Here is a 20819-nt window from a genome sequence, read left to right as displayed (position 1 = left end):
GGCTTACGGGTGTCTAGACATTGACAATAAGAGATTTCCTTGTCTAAAAACACAACATAAAATTCACTATATTATATTCACTATTTCACCACTCTCCAGTGGGCAACAAAATACTCCCAAATATCCTTTTGGTCAGACACTCTCCAGTGGACAAGAATGAGGGAGCTGTAATTTATCGATGTACTGTTCACATCCTTTTTGTCAAATTATTAGTGAACTCTTTTTAACTTTTTTGTTTTTGTGAACAAATATAAACAATGAAACTTTGTTTAAAAGTTTTCTGAATCTGCTCTGATGATTTACTAAATATAATTGTACAGGGCAAACATTTTCTTAATTAATGAAATCATTTTTCAACTATAGAACATTTTGTCTTCAAGTGTTCAAGTGGGCTTCATCCATCGTAATAATGATGGCCCACAATTATGTAAGATTCCATAGTTTTAAGTCAAAACTTTCACATTTTTTGAAAAATGAAGACCTCCAAACAGAAGACCTCCAAACCCAAGATCTCTGAGTACCTTTTAATCACACAAAGAAATCAGACCCTTTCTCCAGCTGCATGATATAATTGAGCATCCTGACTGAGAGACTGCTCCTAAACCCAGAATGTATAGTTCACACACCTCAGCTCTTTATGCAAACCTTCCTGTCTGGCTGCTAATGTTGATTTCAGGTTGTATAGGCATCCTATAATATATCTAAGAGCAACACTACAGTCTACAAATATCACAGGAAATCACTTTAAGTATTAACACTATGGGTCAATTTACAAAGGTACCACCTGAACCCTCAAATGTTACAGTTATTATTGGAGTGTTACAGGGTTGCTATAGAAGATGCATAGCCCAAGTATAATAATATAACAATAAAATCTCAACATGATTATGAACGAGGCAGAAGGCTAAAACATGTTTAAAGAAAGAATAAATGATGTAGAGAGATAGTAAAAGATAGCTGAAACCGGCCAATACACACACCAACATTTGAATAAAGGGAGAACTGTCACTTTTTTCCACTTCAAGCACTGAATTTAACAAAATAACAATAAAAGAAAATCAAAGAGGAAAAACTTACCCCACCAGGTGTGTACCTGTGAGAGAGGAGAGAGAGAGACCGCGTATACCTGCTGCAAGACTTGAACTAATCTTTACAGCTAAACTAACCAACAAAAGCTATTCATAAAAGTCATTAAACGCCAGTCATAACGTGAAAAGTGGCGTCGTCTTCTCCTTCCACAAACGATGGACATTTCCCGATGTTTCTTGATGATTCGGGGTGTTACGATACACGTATACGCATTACGAACCGAACAATATGTTTGAATAATATTAAATTGCTTTTGAAAAATAATATATAGCTGAAATTGGTGGAGCCACTGCGCTCAAACATGGCGGAGCCACTGCGCTCAAACATGGCAACCCATCCGACGTAACGCGATGTCCTTACCTGATTCGCCACGGTCCGTGACCGTTCCCGGATGTTCACAAACAACAGTCCTGAATACCCATCGACTGCCAGATTAATTAAATATGAACAACTGATTACAGGCGTTGTTGACCGTGTTGTCTTTACTAGCACCTGTTGTTCAGTTAAAGTCTGCATGTCTGCGGAGGAAGCAGCTGTTAATGGAGCGATTAGTGAGCGGCGTGTCAGACCTACGGAGCGGCCGTCTGAAGCCACGTTAGCGGCTATAGGGAGGACGGACACAAAACAGAGGACTTTCCTTTTCTTATTAATGCTTATTTTGTTCTGTACAACTATGTACAACAAGTTAACACACATAATCTAGTAAACCTTTGTGTGTACGTGTTAGTATTAATGTAACGTTAAATAGGAGAGAGAGAGAGAGAGAGAGAGAGAGAGAGAGAGAGAGAGAGAGAGAGAGCAAAACCCGCAGCACTGTAACTAAGTCTGAAAAATAATACTTTCCAGGAAATGTGTCTGTTTGAGTTTATAGAGGAATATTTTAGAGAAGATCTTAAGAATCAAACACGACCTTTCATTATTAAAGACTACTTTATTACTCTGTCGTCTTTTTCTAAACCTAAGCAACCAATCTACTTCTTGTTTACACCGTCACCATGACGCCCAGTGTACGTGACTAGTCATGTGATATTCGTTACAAACTGTCCCGCAGCGTTTCGGTATCTGTTCCCTCCTGATTCAAACAGGACTAGAGGTATATCCCTACTCTGTAGTGATCAACCAGGCTGTACCAACATGCTTAATGCTATTGAGCCCCGTGACATTACTCCTTCACCAGCCCATAATTCCTGCTTTGTAAAAGAAAACAAAAACAAACAGAGCATCAAATCAGACACGCCCCCTTGAGAGTCTCCCCAGTGAGGAGTTGGCATTTCTGCTTTTTTGCTGTATTGAAAACGTACCGAACCGTGGCACCACTGTATTGTATTGAACCGAACCGAGAATTTTGTGAACTGTTACACCCCTATTGATGATCCACTGGTATCAGAAAGTTAGGCATAATGAGAAAAAACTCAAAGTAGTATCTCTAATCCGATCAGCTCCATTGTGTGACTGCCATGTGGTTTGTCCAATATGTAGAGAATACCTTCTAGAGTGATGTCACTTGAGTGACTGGTCTCCTCACATAAATTAGAACACAGAACAATTGTCACACAAACACACACACACACACACACACACACACACACACAAAACTTCAGATACAACAGTTAATCACTCTGTATATATGTGTATATATATATACATATATATATATATATATATATATATATATATATATATATATATATACGTATATATATATGTATGTGTATGTATGTATAAATATATATATGTATATCTACTGTATATACAGCTGTGGTCAAAAGTTTACATACACTTGTAAAGAACATAATGTCATGGCTCTCTTGAGTTTCCAGTTATTTCTACAACTCTGATTTTTCTCTGATAGAGTGATTGGAACAGATACTTCTTTGTCACAAAAAACATTCATGAAGTTTGGTTCTATCATGACTTTATTATGGGTTAACAGAAAAAGTGACAAAATCTGCTGGGTCAAAAATATACATACAGCAACATGAATTAGCAATTTTGGTGACTTAGAAAGTTGTGTCAATGAAATGAGCTTCATAGCATGGCCTCTTAACTTCTTGTGAGTGATTATGAGTGACTACAGCTGGTGACTTCTCTGAGGCCATTTAAATAGGGCTCATTGGATACAAACGCCCACAAATGCTACAATGGGAAAGTCAAAGGAGCTCAGCATGGATCTGAAAAAGCGAATCATTGACTTGAACAAGTCAGGAAAGTCACTTGGAGCCATTTCAAAGCAGCTGCAGGTCCCAAGAGCAACAGTGCAAACAATTGTTTGTAAGTATAAAGTGCATGGCACTGTTTTGTCACTGCCACGATCAGGAAGAAAACGCAAGCTATCACCTGCTGCTGAGAGAAAATTGGTCAGGAGGGTGAAGAGTCAACCGAGAACCACCAAAAAGCAGATCTGCCAAGAATTAGAAGCTGCTGGAACACAGGTGTCAGTGTCCACAGTCAAGCGTGTTTTGCATCTCCATGGACTGAGAGGCTGCCGTGCAAGAAGGAAGCCCTTGCTCCAAAAGCGGCACCTTAAGGCTCGACTGAAGTTTGCTGCTGATCACATGGACAAAGATAAGACCTTCTGGAGGAAAGTTCTGTGGTCAGACGAAACAAAAATTGAGCTGTTTGGCCACAATGCCCAGCAATATGTTTGGAGGAGAAAAGGTGAGGCCTTTAACCCCAAGAACACCATGCCTACCGTCAAGCACGGTGGTGGTAATATTATGCTGTGGGGCTGTTTTGCTGCCAATGGAACTGGTGCTTTACAGAGAGTAAATGGGATAATGAAGAAGGAGGATTACCTTCAAATTCTTCAAGATAACCTAAAATCATCAGCCCGAAGGTTGGGTCTTGGGCGCAGTTGGGTGTTCCAACAGGACAATGACCCCAAACACACATCAAAAGTGGTAATGGAATGGCTAAATCAGGCTAGAATTAGGGTTTTAGAATGGCCTTCCCAAAGTCCTGACTTAAATCCCATTGAGAACATGTGGACAATGCTGAAGAAACAAGTCCATGTCAGAAAGCCATCAAATTTAACTGAACTGCACCAATTCTGTCAAGAGGAGTGGTCAAAGATTCAACGAGAAGCTTGCCAGAAGCTTGTGGATGGCTACCAAAAGCGCCTAATTGAAGTGAAAATGGCCAAGGGACATGTAACCAAATATTAGCACTGCTGTATGTATATTTTTGACCCAGCAGATTTGATCACTTTTTCTGTTAACCCATAATAAAGTCATGAAAGAACCAAACTTCATGAATGTTTTTTGTGACAAAGAAGTATCTGTTCCAATCACTCTATCAGAGAAAAATCAGAGTTGTAGAAATAACTGGAAACTCAAGAGGGCCATGACATTATGTTCTTTACAAGTGTATGTAAACTTTTGACCACAACTGTATGTCTCTCTCTCTCTCTCTCTCTCTCTCTCTCTCTCTCTCTCTCTCTCTCTCTCTCTCTCTCTCTCTCTCTCTCTCTCTCTCTCTCTCTCTCTCTTGTAAAAAATATAAATGCATAAATAAAATTATTGTTGAAGCTTTGCTAAAAATAGATACTATTAAGTTCAAAGTTTATTCCATTTGTGAACAAATTTACTGAGTTGAGAAAGTGGTTGGTCATTAATCTGTATGTAACTGTCTGCATTTGTGTAATGTGCATAATGACGCATTTAGTCCTGCACTCATCAAACTGGCTATATCTCAGCAGTATATACAGTTCAATGTGAACCATCGGCAGTATTGAACACGGTTCACTCAAATAAAAGTGGAAAATGTGTGCTTAAAATACACATCTGGTCGTGAACAATTACAAAGTGTCATTGATGTCTATATATTTTTATACACCAGTCAATATTAACCTGCATGTCTTGTCTGTTCCCATCAGGTGGCTCTTTTCAGAATTCAGACGGCGTCGCTGAACGTCCGCTCCCTCGGCTCATCAGACCCATCGACCTCCCTCTCTACTCATACCCTGGTGATGTAGAGACCCCCCCCCCCCCACACACACACACATACATACACTATCTTCTGATGATGAGGAGCAGGATGATGATGGGAGTGTTTTTAATTTTGAAGAAGGTGAGATCTACCTGCTCTCATCTACCTGATGAAGAGGAGAAGACGAAGCGTCTCTGGGGGACTCTGACTATGACACCATGTCCGATGTGGATGATGACATTGGACATGGCTCTCCTGTTGTCCAGCAGTCCCCACAGCAGCTCTTTTGGCAGCCCAGACGACAAGCTTTTCCTCCCGTCCCCGCTGGGTCCCCTGCTGCTGTTCCTGTTGGCTCTCCCACTGGATCTCCAGTCCGTCTTCTTCCACCTTTTGGGATTCGGTTGCTGTTCCTCAGAGACTGATTGTCAGGACCCTATGGGTACCTGTTCAGCATTAGCAGCCTGTGGCGCAGCATCAGGACCTACTTGAAAATCAATTGAGAAGATTCTGTCTTTGTGGTCGAGGCAGCTTCTTCACAGCACCCTCAGTATCTCAGAAGACGTGAAGGGAGCAACACTTTATGGAGGGAAGAGGCTCTGAAGAGTCATTTTCTGTATCGTCTGGCTGCAGCTCATCCTCAAAGAGGAGCAGAGAAGAAAGCTGGGAGCAGGTAGGTTACAAGAGGCCAAGGAGGTTTTGTGAGTAGACCTCAGAGAGCAAGGAAGCTCTGGAGAGCCAATTCCACCAACTTCTGAACCAGACAAAGGCAAGACGATAATCAGTAACAGAAGATGTAATTTCTTTTAATCAGTTATTTCATATTTTTGTGATTATTTATCTTGCTCAGGATATTGCATCTTATTTTTTTTGTTTTTATTTTGTTTATTACGGCACATGTCTTTCTCTGACTGAGGTGTGGTAATAATTAACATTTTCAAAAGCATCATCCAAGTCCAACTTATTTAAAAACTCTAGTGATGTATCTTACTCACTTTGTGTGCGTTAGTACGTCCAGCCCTTTCCTTGATGACAAAGAAGAAATTCGTCCTCCCGACCAGATGAGAAGGATGGCCGACCACAAGACGAGCTGGAGAGCGATGGTCACCTGTGATTTAGTCTACGAAGTAAGTAAGCCTTTACTAAGACTATACTAGCAGAGGTGCCATAAAATTTGTTAAAATAACTAAACAGCCTTCATTCTGTTTGAATATATTCATGACAATACTCATGACTTGTTGTTGATTTCATAGGACAGGAGTCTTCCTGTCTTTGGCATTCCTGGAGCATCTGAGAGTGGATGTGGACCAGGCGATCATCCCAGGACACCCGAGCACCACAGCAGTCCACTGAACACACTGAACCACTCTAAGCGCTTCTTGCTTCCAGACAGTTAGAGAGAAGAGCCAGAGAGTCTACGATCACCAGAGATCACAGCCTCATGGACTGGTCCAGACTGAGCCTTAAAAAGAAGGCTAAGAAAGAAGGCTAATAAATTGCAGATGAGATATTATGGGAAATGGTGCATAGTTACAAAATCATTTCACGACAGGTTAATAGCAGACCACCTCAAGGTGTTACTCAGAGAGAACCAGGACATTCTGATGTAGCATTTCAAAATGAAAGCCCTTAAAAATCGCATGCATGAGCTAACTTCAAATCACATTCATGAGACAATTTGTCTAATTAGGGCCCGAGCACCGACAACGGCGGGCCACGAGGTCCCTATTGAAACTGTAGGAATTATTATTATTATTATTATTAGGGCCCGAGCACCGACGTAGTCGGTAGCATAGGACCTATTGTTCTTCAAATGTTTATTAGGGCCCGAGCACCGACAAAGTCAGGCAAAGGCCCTATTGCTATTCAAAGAATTATTATTCTTTCTCCTCTAAAATCACATTTTTAAGGGCTTTATCATGCTCAAAAACTCCCCAAATTTGGCAGGCGTATCAGGACTGAGTGAAAATTTTAGATTTTATGGGTCCCATTTCCCTGGTTTGACAAAATGGCTCACTAGCGCCTCCTACAGCTTAAGAGACCACGGCCTTCATCCCACTTGTCCGATTGACTTGAAATTTGACACACATGTTCACTTGTATTTGCTCTACAATCAATACACTCTAACAATGAAGCTCCGCCCATTCAGCTTTCCACCATTTTACTCCTAAGCGCTGAGTCAGATTGCTACCAAATTTGATGTGGATCATTATTCATTCGATCTCATCAAAAACCCCTTAAAATATTGTTAACTTATTGTGTTAAGAAGCTATGGACCAATGAACTTATAAGGGGCGTGGCTCTGTACATCAATCAACCTAACTTTAAAACCATTGCGCCTATCTAATTTGAGACACATGTCCACATAGCAGCCTGTAACATACCCTCACATTTTCAATTCCTTCAGCCGCTAGGGGGCGCTACAGTAGTTAGCTCTTTTTGGCCATTTTTGCCATTTTCAGGCTTTGTATTTTCACGAACTCCTCCTACAGTATTTGTGCGATCGGCATTTGGTCAGCACAATCTTAAGACTTTCATAATGAAAAGTTATCAAAATCATGAGTTTTCATGCAACAACCTTGGCATGGCGTGGCATCCATTTTGTTAAATTTTTCATGAAAATTGAAATTGTTGTAACTCCAAGGTACATTGTCAAATCTGCCCAAAATTTCCTATGCAGGATGCTAGTCCAGGCCTGAAAACATTCCCATGCCTCAATTTTCACAGTCATAGCGCCACCTACTGGCAAAGGGAAATGACAAGTTTTACACTTTGATGTACTCATCCTAGCCATTTCATCAGATCAACCTCAAATTTTAGAAAGAAAGCCTTAAGACATTGATAATAGGTCATCATGAATATTGTGAATTTGAATTGTGAGTTGCCATTCGCTATGAAAGAGGGACTAGTTGTTGTAACTCCAAGGTACATTGTCCAATCTGCCCAAAATTTCTTATGCATAATGCTAGTTCAGGCTTGAGTACATTTCCATGCCAAAATGTTCTCAATGTCATAGCGCCACCTACTGGCAAAAGGAAATGACATGTTTTCTACTTTGATGTACTGCTCCTAGCCAGTTGATCTGATGGACCTCAAATCTTCTGAGGAAAGCCTTAATACATTGATGATACTTCAGCATGAATCTTTTAAGTTTTCGTTAAAATATGTTGCCATGGCAACGCAATATTCACCATGAAATGGAAGCTGAGTTTTCTGTGGCTTAGGATGATCAAATAGCCATGGAACTTTGCACATGTGTCAAAGGTGATAAACATAAATAACTCATATGGGGTTTTGCCTTTTCTTTTCGAAATTGCCTTGACAGCGCCCCCTACTAATATTCAAAAGAGCAGCCCCAGCGGTACATTTCACCTAGATGTATAACATTTTGTAGACACATGTATCACATGGATACTTAAAAAAAGTCTCTTGAGACTATGCTATAAATTATACTGGCAGTCTGCAATTTTGATTTTTGTTTGAATTTTCCATTCATTTTTGAATGGTGTAGCCGTGGTGTGGCGTCCATTTTACGTGACTCCCCATGAAACAGCAAGCTGATGTGTCTCCACTGGACTTCAAATCGTCCCAAACTTGCCATGCTTGATAACAGTCATGGCTTGGGGATGTCTACAAGCCAATTTTCCAGTCAAAGCGCCACCTAATGTCGAAAGGAAATCAGCGTTATTTGACAAAGAATATCCGATTCACATGACGGTTACATGATGTTGTCTACACTTGATATAGAGCAACATAATGCATGTTGACGCACATTGTTTAGCACCACACAGTGGTTGCAGGAAGTGGTGGACTATTTGCAAAGCACAATTTCCAGGGTCAAATACTCCAAAGCAGGAAAAAAATGTCTAACTCGTGGTCGTGTTGTCCAATGGTCGCAGACATTCTTGGCTGCGTATGCTGAGGTCTACCCTCGACGTACACAAAGATACGAGGGCCCGTTCATCGCTACTTGCAGCTTTAATTGTTATTATTATTTTAAAAAAAGGTTCCATTGATCAAATGATGTATTTTACATTGTAGGTGCTATCAAAATTGTCCTCCTTATGCTTATTATGCTGTTAATCATTTCCCAGGTACACCTCCAAATGACATATTTTTATTTCTCAGTCTGTGATAATAACTCACTAATAATCAACGACTATGATCTTAGTTTAGGGATGAAGTAATCCCCTATCCATCTTGATTTAAATTAGCTCTATCCTTAATGAGACATGCTCTGCATGCATGCGGTGACACAGAGCCTGTTAAATAATTATTAGCCCTGATGGAGTGGAAAAGATAAGCACCTCACTTCCTACAGAGATGATTGAAGTGATACACTACTGGAGAATTCTGTTCACTTTCATTTCAACACTTTCAGAAGTATGTGATCAGAAAAATGACAGGAGGGTTTAAACTAGATGGGCATCATTATTACACTTTTTAAAACTATGTTTAAGGCTTTTTGATAAATGTGCCAGTTTTGATTTAAGTATCAAAATCAGTATCTCATACTAATGTTTAAAACACCTGAAGGTAAGAAAGCTGGATGAACGTCAATGGTATGTTTCAGTCGGAGGCATCTCAACAGTCAAATGCAAAATACTGTATTTGAGCATTTCATGGAATCAAACTGTGAAAAAAGATGAAATAAGAGAGATACTATGATCGTATAAAGTGTCATGCCATGTTTTCCCTGCCCTCTTGTCTCCTGTGGTCTCCCTGTGTGTCTGTGTGTTGGTTTGTTTTTTCCTGAGCTCTGGCAGCTGGCACACCTGAGTCTAATCACCTAATCAACTGCTGCAGTATATCAATTCTGGCTTTCCTCTCAGTCCTGGCCAGATTGTTACGTCTACCACAGTCGAAGCTACGCTCTTGGACCAAAGTAGTTATTGTGAGAGTCCCTGTTTTTTTTTGTCTTTGATTTCATCATCTGTGTCATCTATTCAGGATTTCCAATCCCTTGCCCGCCTGCCTTTTAATCTGCTTTCAGAGTCTGCGTTCTGAATTCTGGGTTCACTCAACACTGAACTTAACAGTGGGTGTACATAAATAATATTTGTAATGTATACATTTATTTATAAAATAATTGATATACAAATACATAATTAATCTCACCACTTGCGGTTTTATTAGGAGTTTATCTTCATTAGCAATTTTAATTCTTATTCAGATTATTTAAGTCAACACTATGAAACTGATATATTACTGTAAAGCATTTAATCACAGAGAGTGTTTTTTCACTAATGAATTGTTAACGATTTAAGTTTCAAATGACAGGAGAACAACAATTCAAGGGTGCCGGACAGGGCAAGCTTTATTCAACACAGCAAAAAAAAAAAAAAAAAAAGGCAAAAAAGTAAAATTTCCAAAATAGATTTTAAACAAATGTACATGTCAATAAAAAAAGGCAAAAATAGCTACCAATTAAATATTCACATCAACGACAATATTTTGATTTGACATCCTTGAAGATGTCTTACAATGATTATAAAACAAGAGACAGTATGTACAATCATACAACTTTAATAGGACATGCTTAGGAGTTTGACTGCACCATTGTACCACACACTGACTACAACACAAAGGCTGCATATTAACTGACATGGTCCGTGAGCCGCCCATCTATCCCATCTTCAGAAGGCCTGGCATCAGCTCCCTAACCCAAAGAAAAATATCAAGAAATGTTTTTTTTTTTTTTAAACAAGCCTGGCAATAAATGCGTAATGGACGCTGTAATAATGGATGCGGGGATGTCTGCTTGTGAGCCAACCCTCTCTGTCCACACAACCAACCCAAGAGCCAGTCAATGTTTCCTATGCTGAATTGTTGCTAGGCAATGCTGAGGAATTTGGTGTGTGAACATGAACTGGAAGCCTTTGTGCAAATCACCACTTTAAGTTCCTCCGACTACCGGGGGAGTCCACAGCTCCATGAAGACGCTACAACTATCTCTGAGAGATATTTCTAAAACAACACCGGGACTCACATCATGCTTTAAAATACCAAAAGATAATACACATTAACCAAATAAACAAAGAATGGAAAAATAGCTTTCTTTGGACAGGGCCAGCCTGTGCCTTTTAATTACTTGTTCCCTAACATCATTTATTTTTTTCCCTCCACGCACTAGCCCTTTTTACAAGATGATTTATAGACTTTTGAAGTAGATTTCCAGTTTCATAAGTATATATTGTCAACTCACTCAAGTAGTTAATTTAAGTCCTGCTGCCTCAATACTTTTTTATTATGATTATGTAAAATTGACAGCAAATTTTAGCATCTCCAACTCAAAGAGTGTCGTTCCCTCTTATCCACATACACCAATCTATTTCATAGCAGAACATTGTCACTGATTATTCTATATACCAGTGGCTACTAACACGGAGGAAGAGGGGCAAACACAGAGCAGCAGCCTCTTTATACAGCAGAGATGGTTTCAGTCTATATCATGGATGTCCATGGAGCGCTATAGCATGACAGTAATCACAAAGCTGCATCTTTATTGCCGCACAGGTTATCTTGCATCACACACTTAAATCATTATTGCTTTATGGTTAGAAGCACAGAGATCAATGCTGCACACACATAACCATGAAGCCAAAGATTTAAGCTCTGAAAAGGGTCCAATTTTTGCTTCGTAGTTGCTGTAACCTACAGTAGGTTCTGTTTATTGAAGGTAAATGGATTAACAGGGGTGTACGACACAAAACTAGTCATCTTGGAAGAGTAGAGTCAGGTTGGGAGTGCTACATTGGATTGTTGCAAACGAGAGAAATCCACAGGCGTATTACAGTAGTCAAAATATCTCATTGACTTCCGGGATGTGAAAGGCATTTTTCAAAACTGCATACCATTTGTGAATTGTTGAAAAACTGTCAACAACGCAATGCTACAAATCTTTTCCGAACAATATTTGAAACTGCAAACCAGATTTTCCCATTAGCAGTCGGCCTGACTTAGTTAGTGTCATCCTATGCTTTTAAAAATGCCTCATAACAGTTTGACTGGCATCATTAACCAGCCATAGCTTCATAAATATCACTCCACAGCTCTGCATTGAACTGTTTTTATGCTTATTATATAAAAGCATCCTTTCTCATCATTTAAAATGTGTCTGTCCCATTACCAAAACAGTATTTCAAAATAGACTTCAGCTGTGACAGCAGAGATACCGGAAGCCCAACAACACACTTTTTTTTTTTTTTGCGTTTCCTCATTTCTGCAGTTGTGTTGTATACACAGACCCTCTTCAGCACTGAAAGCCTTTGGAGCAGCGCTGTCCAGAGCTACACAACCATGCAGTAACAATCCATGCAGGTTGAAATGGTCTAGACTGCTGTCTGCACAGCAGCCTGTGCTCACAGCTCTTATCCCTGCACTCATCACCACTGAGACAACGAGAACAGCTCTCTATGTAATAGCTCTCACTGTGGTTTGTCCCACTACTCCTTCTACATCTCTGTGCTTTCACAGGCCTAAATGGGGACACCAGCAACAAGCTATTTCACACCTCACACACCTTACTAAGAGGGATGTACAGGATGCTGCTAATTCCTGATGATTTCATGCTAGATTTATTTTTGTACTTAGAAAAATATCCATTGAATTGTCTGAGAGGCATTTACATCACAAGATTAAACGTCACACGTTGCACATTTCCAATTTGGACAAAATCAACATGTGCCTAGAGATAGTAAAATCATACAGATGTAACACCATTGTAGTTGCATACTGTTTACAGGTGAAAAAAATGATAGCTTGATGATCAAACCTTGACTGATATTGTTTCTCCGAAAGCAAGATAAACAGTAGTGGAAAAAGATGAATGTGCGCTAAAAGGTTCAGGAGCAAGTGGACAGCGAAGTGTCCACCTCTTCTGAGGGGTGTTTGGTTTTCGGGGGGGTGAGGGAAGGATTCAGCAGGAAGCCCTGATAAAACCATCATGCCCACCCCCCCTTCCCCGAGACCAAAGAGGCAGGGGCTGGGGGTTGCATGTGAGGACTGTAACCCAGGAGGTCTCCACTCACATGATAGAGCAGCTCTTGGTCTTCTCCTTCTTGAAGGTGGAGGAGAGCAAATCCGACTTGCTGGGCAGGTGGAGAAGTCTTTTGGAGAGGCGGCGGGTGGGGCTTGACTTCGGGAGAGGCTGCAGCTTGTTGATGCAGGCCATTGCTGCGGTGCGGAACACGCTGTGGATGCTTTTCTCCGAGGTGAATGCTGAGCACTCCAGGTAAGCTTCTGCACCCAGCTGCTTGGCCATAGCAGAACCCTGCAATACATGTGATGAATGATGAAGGGTGCATAATGTCCTTTAATACATTTCATTGTTTTATATTTGCACCAGGGTCACGATGTAGTGTGGTCTTTAGGAAGAAATGCCCTGAAAGCTCATAAAATGGCTGTGAAATTAAAAACGACAATGCCAGCTGGAAATAACTGCTCCTGTGGAAGTGTACTGCTATGCAAGATGTGATATGTATCAATATCCATAGGTTCCTGACATAAATAATGCCTCAAAATGAAAAGTTAAGTAAGTGTACTATTTAAGTGTGGTCGTCATACATGTTTTGTTAATTTGACGTTGACTATATTATATTCCTGAAAAACTCCTTGTGTTACTTCTTTTGTCTCACCTGCTCATAGGTAATGGGAGTCTGTTTCTGATTGGACAGCTCCATCAGCGTGCAGACATCTGTGCGCAGGTCGGTCTTACAGCCAATGAGCAGGATCCGTGTGCTCGGACAGAAGTCCAGGATCTCAGTTTTCCACTGTGGACAGCAAAGGACAGTCAGTTCAGTGGATCCATTTTGCCACAGTGTACAGTAAATAATCATCTGTCGTAAGGCATACTCTGATGAAAGCAGGCTAAATCTGAGGGAATTGCGGATATTAAGCACAATGGTACACAGCAGTGAAACATCACTTTAATGTAAAGTACTGAAGACATTACCTTCTTCAGACTGCTGTCCACAGTGTCAGGACGGCTGATGTCAAAACACAGCAAAACTGCATCTGAGTCACTGTAGCACAGGGGCCTCACGTTATCGTAGTATGGAGAACCTTAGAGGGCAGAAAACAGATAATTACAAACATGAATAAATGACAAGACAAACTTTAAAAACAGACGCAGGCATCTGATTTCAAGTTGCTCCATGCGCCATCAATGCCTTCAGTGCAGCCCTTTTTGACCACAGGGACTTGAAGCAGAATGAGTGCAGTGCTGAATATTGCTGATATGTGAGACAAATGTTTCAGAAGAATATTGCACTGCAGCCATTTTGAAATATTGCCAAAGGTCCTCCTTTCATTTTCATGGTGAAATGGTAACACACTTCTATTCTTTGTTTCTCTTTAACTTGTATTGTTCTTGAGTGTTGGCCTTTTGATATTTTTAAAACTTTGAGGTCAGACTTGCAGCTCACCGCTCTTTTCTGGTGCCACATTAAAAGGCATGTTTTCATATCAAAGGGACAAAGATGTAGACTAAATTTGCTTTGTAAAATGTTAAATTAGTGAGTGAATGAATAATTAATTTTAACTGGAGATTGTTTCCGGACTCGACTGCTGTAGCAACAGGCAGTTGGTCAGTGCGAATAGGGTGATCGAGCAGCAGAGTGGCAGAGGCAGAATGAGGGAGCTGCAGGGATTATGTGCAATCGGCATCACTTCTCCTGCTGAGCCTCACTTTGCTGTCCCTAAAACTGCTCTTTCCTCTGCTCCTATATCCTCTGTTGGCATTTCAGAAGGAGAGAAGATGACAATCGAGCCCTAAATCCTCATTGATCTTCTCTTGCAGTAGATTACGCAAGTGGAACGGTGGGCTCGGGGCAGGCAGACGCTCCCACTCACGCTCAGAATCCTTAAGTAAACCACCCACCACCCCCAAAAATCCTCTGCTCAGCGCGCAATACCTTCAGTCCCTCTGTTACCACAGCAACAGCCTTGGAATCCACCATCTACATTAGGCATTCCTCCCACCTCTCCATAAAGGCTCGCTTTAACTGCCAATCAATCACTTTACACCGCAAACTGCCCACCCACCTCCTGTTGGGGACATTCCTCTGCTCTGCAACAGAGTTGGGGACCACAGACATACATCCGTCACACACAAACACACAAAACCACACCTAATGACACACAGACTCACTATTTAAATTTGGCAGCAGCCAGAGGTCTGTGATCAGATGAAACAGAAGAGGAACCGCTCAATGGGATTAACATGTTTACTTTAGGCTCTGTGGGAATCCCAAAAGGGATTCAGTGTTCCTCTTATAGCTACAGATAACAAAAGCCGTCTGTGTAATTACTCGTTAGATATTACACAACCATCCTAATTGATTTACAGCGTAGAAAACAATGCATCAGAAGGAAACATATGAACAAGCACACACAACATGGATGTGTGCATACAGATCAGTTTCATGAATACTTAATGATTTTCCACATTATCAAAGGGTAAAACTGAATTTGCCAGCTGCCAGGCGCTGTGAGTGGAATAATGACAAGCTGCGATGAAATTCCTCAGGGCTCAATGTCCTGAAGAAAGTAAACATCGCAGCAGAGGAACAAAGGGACTTGTTGTATTAAAACTCTGTTTCTAAGCCTTTGGATAGAAAAAATACTATACTGTTAAGTAGCAAATTAACTGAAACATTGTGATTAAACTAAATGATTTACTACGGCTGTATTTTTACAGACGTCAACACCATAAGAATGCAAATTACATTATTGCCCTAACACCGTTTACACCTCGGGCTGAGTTGAAAAGACACGCTCATCTGTGAGACAACTTTGCGTTTGCTGACTGTGAAAATTGACACACATTAAAATCAGAACAATTAGCACCACTAGGATGAGTGTGTGTATGTGTGTGGGGACTCTAAGGTGTCTCATAGGAGAATCAGAGGCAGAGCGCTCTATAAATCTTCTCAATCACCCTCAGGAGGTTATCACACAGCCAGGAACCTGGTGTGATTCTGCATTAAATGGCCACTGATCTAAATGCAGCAGTCGATGGAAAGCTGCACAGGGGTCCAAGAGCCTTTGGAATTAAAGCTGACAAATTAGTTACCCTGTCAAGAGGAAGGGGAGATGGAGGGAATGTCTAGGATGTTTTTTTCTTCAAATAAATCAATTTGTGTATAAAGGATGCAGGATTCAGTGGGCATATGTATCCTACCTCCACAGGAATTAAATAAAAAAATTATATGAATGTGTAAATATTAGTATTTGAAGCTCCACAACATGCTGTTTGGGTGCAGTAGCAGCCTTAGTGGCACTCTCCAGACACTCCAAGACCCAGTTTCTAATCCTGGAAGAAACAGTTGTTTCTATTGTGTCAAGGAAAAGCCAGGAGGAAGAGAGGAGGGAAAGCAGGAGTGTAGCCTACTGAGGTAGATCACAAAGAGCCCTCCTATGCCATTAATCCTTCACCCCCTGCAGTCTGATATCACAGAGTACCAGTCTCTGTCGCTTTCCCTCTCTTCCCTCCTTCTCTCCATTGCAACAACCGAAAGAATGGCTTGGATAGATCAATACACATGCAGAGCCTGCTCCAAATGCTTCCCTTTTCTCAACAGCATGCCTCGACAACAGATGGAGAGTTTCTGAGGCATGAAACATGGAGAGTGAGGCTGACTAACTGGGGAATGGAAGGAAAAGAAAAGAGCATAACCAAACTCCTGCAGCTGAGCTCAACTCCATCCGTCTTGATGGTGCGGTGCCCAGAGCTAAGTGTCGAGGTGGAAATTGGGCCAGAGCAGAAGTAGGCTTCGCAGGCCTAGACGACGGGCCTTGTGTTTGAGCATACAGGTGGGGGAGGGGAGAATCTGCTTTTTCTGTGTGTGCATGAGTGAGACTGTGAGGGTATTTTTTGTGCATGTGTGCTAAATCAACTGAGCGATATAGCCTATCTTCATCATTAGCACACTCCTCTACAGTGAGAATGCAGGGGTCAGACAGAGTAATGATCCAATGATGGGATGACTCACAGATTTGGGGATGAGAGTAGCCCTGCCCCTCCACCCACACTCAGCTGACTGGGAAGCTGCTGCTGCTGCAGCTGATAACTATGGACTTCACAGCCAGGCCAAAAGACACACTACATTGCATCAGACAGTTGTTCCCTGGTTTTACATGCCAGAGTCAGTCAGAATCACTGCTGAAGACCCCTGCAGGGAGAGGGAGGACGGCCCTTTGTTCCTGAGCATCACCACGTTGAGCTGTTAACAAGCTTTACTTTGTAACTTGACATTGTCAAAGCTCATCCCACTCTGGATTTTGAAGTTGGCTCCAACAACAGATGGTTTGAAAAATGTAAAGCCATGACATGCATTGAATTAAAAGTGTATTCTGCTAGTAATATGTCATAAAGCCATAATCAGAGCCTCAGAGGAAAAAAATTTAGTAGTTCAAATTTGTATTCTAGTAACAATCAGTTCGATCAGCCTGTTGGATAGAATTCATCGGCCTAGAATAGTTTACCTTAACCTTTATTCTAATTAAACTGAACTAGTGCTGAAACGTTGAGTCAATTAAGTGATTTGATGCATTGTTTAATCATTTAATTTCCTAATGGAAAAATACCAATAAAATGGTTGGAGCCTTAAAACAGACTGAACCCTATATGACTAATAACAAGCCATAGGCAATATATATAATCAGTCATTTCAAATTTAAATTCTAACATTTAATTGTTAATAGACAACTATCATGGTAAGCCATTAATATGATTATTATCATTTAACAATGCCTCTCCTTTACAATCATACAGATGGTTTCATCAGCTTAAATGGATATTGGGTCCATTACAAATGTGTCTCATTCATTAATCATACAATAAATGATTACATTGTATATACAATATCTTCTAAAACGCAAAGGCTTTATCAGCAAGACCATTCAACCTGAAATATATTACCCACTAACACCATAACGAGTTTCATTATTCACTATTCATGAGTTATAGCCACTGGACGATGTTCGCCTTCTCCTCTTTGTCTCTCCCCCCACATGTCCGATCGGACCGGGCTGATTAAAACCGGTGGATTGATTTTGGCCCGTAAATCCATGGCGGGGCTGGGAGAAGGAGCTGCCTGCCATGTGGAGGTAGTGATGAGGTCAGTCCAATCAATGAAGGGGAGTCAGGATAATGAGAGGACCCTCTCAGTGTGGTAGGGCTGCAGCAGCACAACTCCACGCAATTAGACCAAATTACAGTAAGAAGAAGAAACTGTATGGTGTGGCCAACAAATAGCCCCTGTGGGTGTCGTCCATTACCTGCAGCCTGACATGAGATTCACGAGAGTCATCTATAACAAATGATAGGGAGGAGATGTGATTTAAGTCTCACTGGAGAGACAAGAGAGTGAAAGTGCAGTCTTTAAATCAAACCTAAAGCGTGTTGCAAATAAAAATATTCAAAATCACCATGAATAACTTTATGTGATTCCTTTTGAGGCCAATTTAACCGGGTAATTCACAACTGTCTGTAAGTCACATTAGCTTTGTTATTGTGTATATTCATTGTTTCCCTGATGCAAAGTAGCCACAAACTAACAGGTGCAATTTTGGTATGTGCATGGGTAGCAAGGAAGCGAAAGAGAAAGGGGTCAACAGAGGGAAGAAAAGAGTTAATACGGTGAAAGATGGGCAGGAGAAAAGTGTGAACTGAAACAGAAAAGCTCCACATACAAGTGAAAGAACGAAGAAGAAAAGAAAGAGAGAAAAAGAAAGCATGTCAAACTCATTGGGTCAGTCAGAAGGGGTGGCCCAGTGGACCTATTCAGAGTCTTAATCCCCTGCATCATGCTGTTCTAGTGGGTGACCCGCAGCAGCATATGGAGGCAAATGCAGGTCACCAGAGTTTCGGAGCTGCCTCCTGTCTGTCTGCTCCAGAAAACCTTCCTGCTCAACAGGATGTCTCTCTGTTTGCCCATCAACCCCAGCACCAGGCCCATTCCTGCTGGCCAGACCAAAAGTCCACAGTCTGGGATTAAAAAGCAGGATTTGGTCTGGGGAGGGAATTACACTCACTTTTTCCCTGCCGCTTTTGGATAATGGTGCGGGGGGGGGGGGGCAGCAAGAACACAGTAAACACTGCATCATCTCACACAAGTGGGTCTATTACATAAAGGATTTGTTGCACACAGACACACGTATGCACAAAAACACACAAGCCAACTTGCTCAGCCACAGTGACGTATGATACATCCGGCACTAGTGTGGATGGAGAGGGATAAATGGACTGAAAGAGAAATTGTTGTGCAGTGAGCATGAAGGGAATCAAACAGGTGCTGCAGACCCGTGTTCACAGTATCCAGGTCAATACACCGAACAGCAGATCCCGGGGAGATCCACACTGACACATTGACCCTCTTTTTCACGCTTAGTGTAAATGAACATATGATGCACAAAGTCAGCATTAACAACAAGTGAAGCGGAATAATCCCTGTCTCTATGCCTAGTTTCCAGTGAAACATATTATGCACAGAAATATAGATCTGTCAATCCTTTATCTTGCCATATGCAAAAAGCATCAGGTGATATATAAGGACATTTAATCATCTGACATTTAGAAATTAAAGATGACTGAGACTCTGCAGTTCAACAAGTGCACATTTTGTGCCTCAGCGATGGATGAAAACAAAGAGTATGAGGCCTGCCCATTAGCCTTTATGTAATCAAACACCACAATCATATTATCTCCTTTATTCCAAGATGGACAGGGTTATAACAATTCCATGTCTTGCTAGCAGAAGAAGAATATCTCGGAAGATATTCTAAGACGCAGCTGAGACAGACACTCATCACATTCACTGCGCATTGCCTAATAGTCTCCCTCAGTGCTGCAGGCAGAATGGCAGGCCATGATAGACCGGATAGACAGAGAAAATGTGATCAGGTACCTGAAGTGTCCCACAGACTGAGTTCCACTCGCTGCTCCTCCAGCTCCAGACAGGCTGTGTAGTTTTCAAATACCGTGGGCACGTAGGTCTGGGGAGCAATAAACAGCATGGTGCCATTAGTGTGGAAGCGTCTGTCTGTCAGCTACAGGTAATGGAATTAATCTGGCTAATAAAAAAAACATTTTTTTTTCCCTGTTCACTTTGAATACATTTCGAATCAATCAATCACATTAATCACTGCAGCTGCAAGAAATATTGCGCACAGCAGTATAGCATGAAACAATCATTAATGTGTAAGGAATACAATTCCATTGATTATGCGATAAAACAGCTGATGCCCCTTAAGGTATTACGGTAAATGCATACAAAATAAACCAAGAGGACAACATGTTATACAAATGCGCATGAAAACTGACTCTGCAACATGCGCACCGTTTTTAATTCTGCCACATTTAATCATTTTAAGATAACTTAGCGCTCTGGTTATCAGCAAAACTACAAATCAGCTGTATATGCATACGCGTTTAGTTATTTTTTCCCTAACAGCAGCCACATTAGAACATACCTCTGGATAACAATCCTTCGCCAGGACTTGCAACATCGCCGTTTTTCCGCATTGTACGTCTCCCACAAGAACCAGTTTACACCTCACTACCAGCGGCTGTGTATTTCTCCTTTCCTTCATGGTGTCAGTGATGACCCAGTGTTTGTTGCAGAAAATGTTAAAATCAAGAAGCAATACAACACAGAAATCCTGCCAGTGTGATCGAGCGTCCCGGTGGTTCACGGAGGATGCTCGCAGTTGATCTGATTTAATTTGCCACAGCGGGTCTTTATACAGACGAGCATCAGCCAATAGGAGCTCACCATTCCACAGGCTTCTCAGTGCTGTTCTCT

The 20819-nt window shown here is 41.2% G+C and overlaps 1 protein-coding gene across 1 annotated transcript; it reads right to left on the bottom strand.

Moving 5' to 3' along the window:
- Positions 1–10194: 10194 nt before the first annotated feature.
- On the bottom strand, positions 10195–20713 carry rnd1b (Rho family GTPase 1b). The gene is made up of 5 exons (XM_068733609.1): positions 20488–20713; positions 19923–20010; positions 13967–14076; positions 13650–13784; positions 10195–13285 (listed from the first exon to the last, which is right to left on the bottom strand). The coding sequence occupies exons 1-5, from the start codon at positions 20605–20607 to the stop codon at positions 13040–13042; spliced, it is 699 nt and encodes a 232-aa protein (XP_068589710.1). The 5' UTR covers positions 20608–20713; the 3' UTR covers positions 10195–13039.
- Between the last annotated feature and the right edge of the window lie 106 nt (positions 20714–20819).

This window comes from Cebidichthys violaceus, unplaced genomic scaffold (assembly GCF_023349555.1).
Source record: "Cebidichthys violaceus isolate CVI_PGR_0920_01 unplaced genomic scaffold, fCebVio1.0.p SCAF_6, whole genome shotgun sequence".
Taxonomy (NCBI): Eukaryota; Metazoa; Chordata; class Actinopteri; order Perciformes; family Stichaeidae; genus Cebidichthys; species Cebidichthys violaceus.
Note: the sequence above shows the minus strand (reverse complement) of the source record. Positions and strands in the feature narration are given on the sequence as shown.

Excerpts from the sequence above, each read along its gene's own strand:
- rnd1b (XM_068733609.1), bottom strand. The coding sequence starts at position 20,607 with ATGAAGGAAAGGAGAAATACACAGCCGCTGGTAGTGAGGTGTAAACTG. Across the intron at positions 14,077-19,922 it reads CAGTCTGTGGGACACTTCAG|GTTCTCCATACTACGATAAC; the intron begins GTACCTGATCAC and ends CTGCCCTCTAAG. Across the intron at positions 13,286-13,649 it reads CTCCCATTACCTATGAGCAG|GGTTCTGCTATGGCCAAGCA; the intron begins GTGAGACAAAAG and ends CATGTATTGCAG.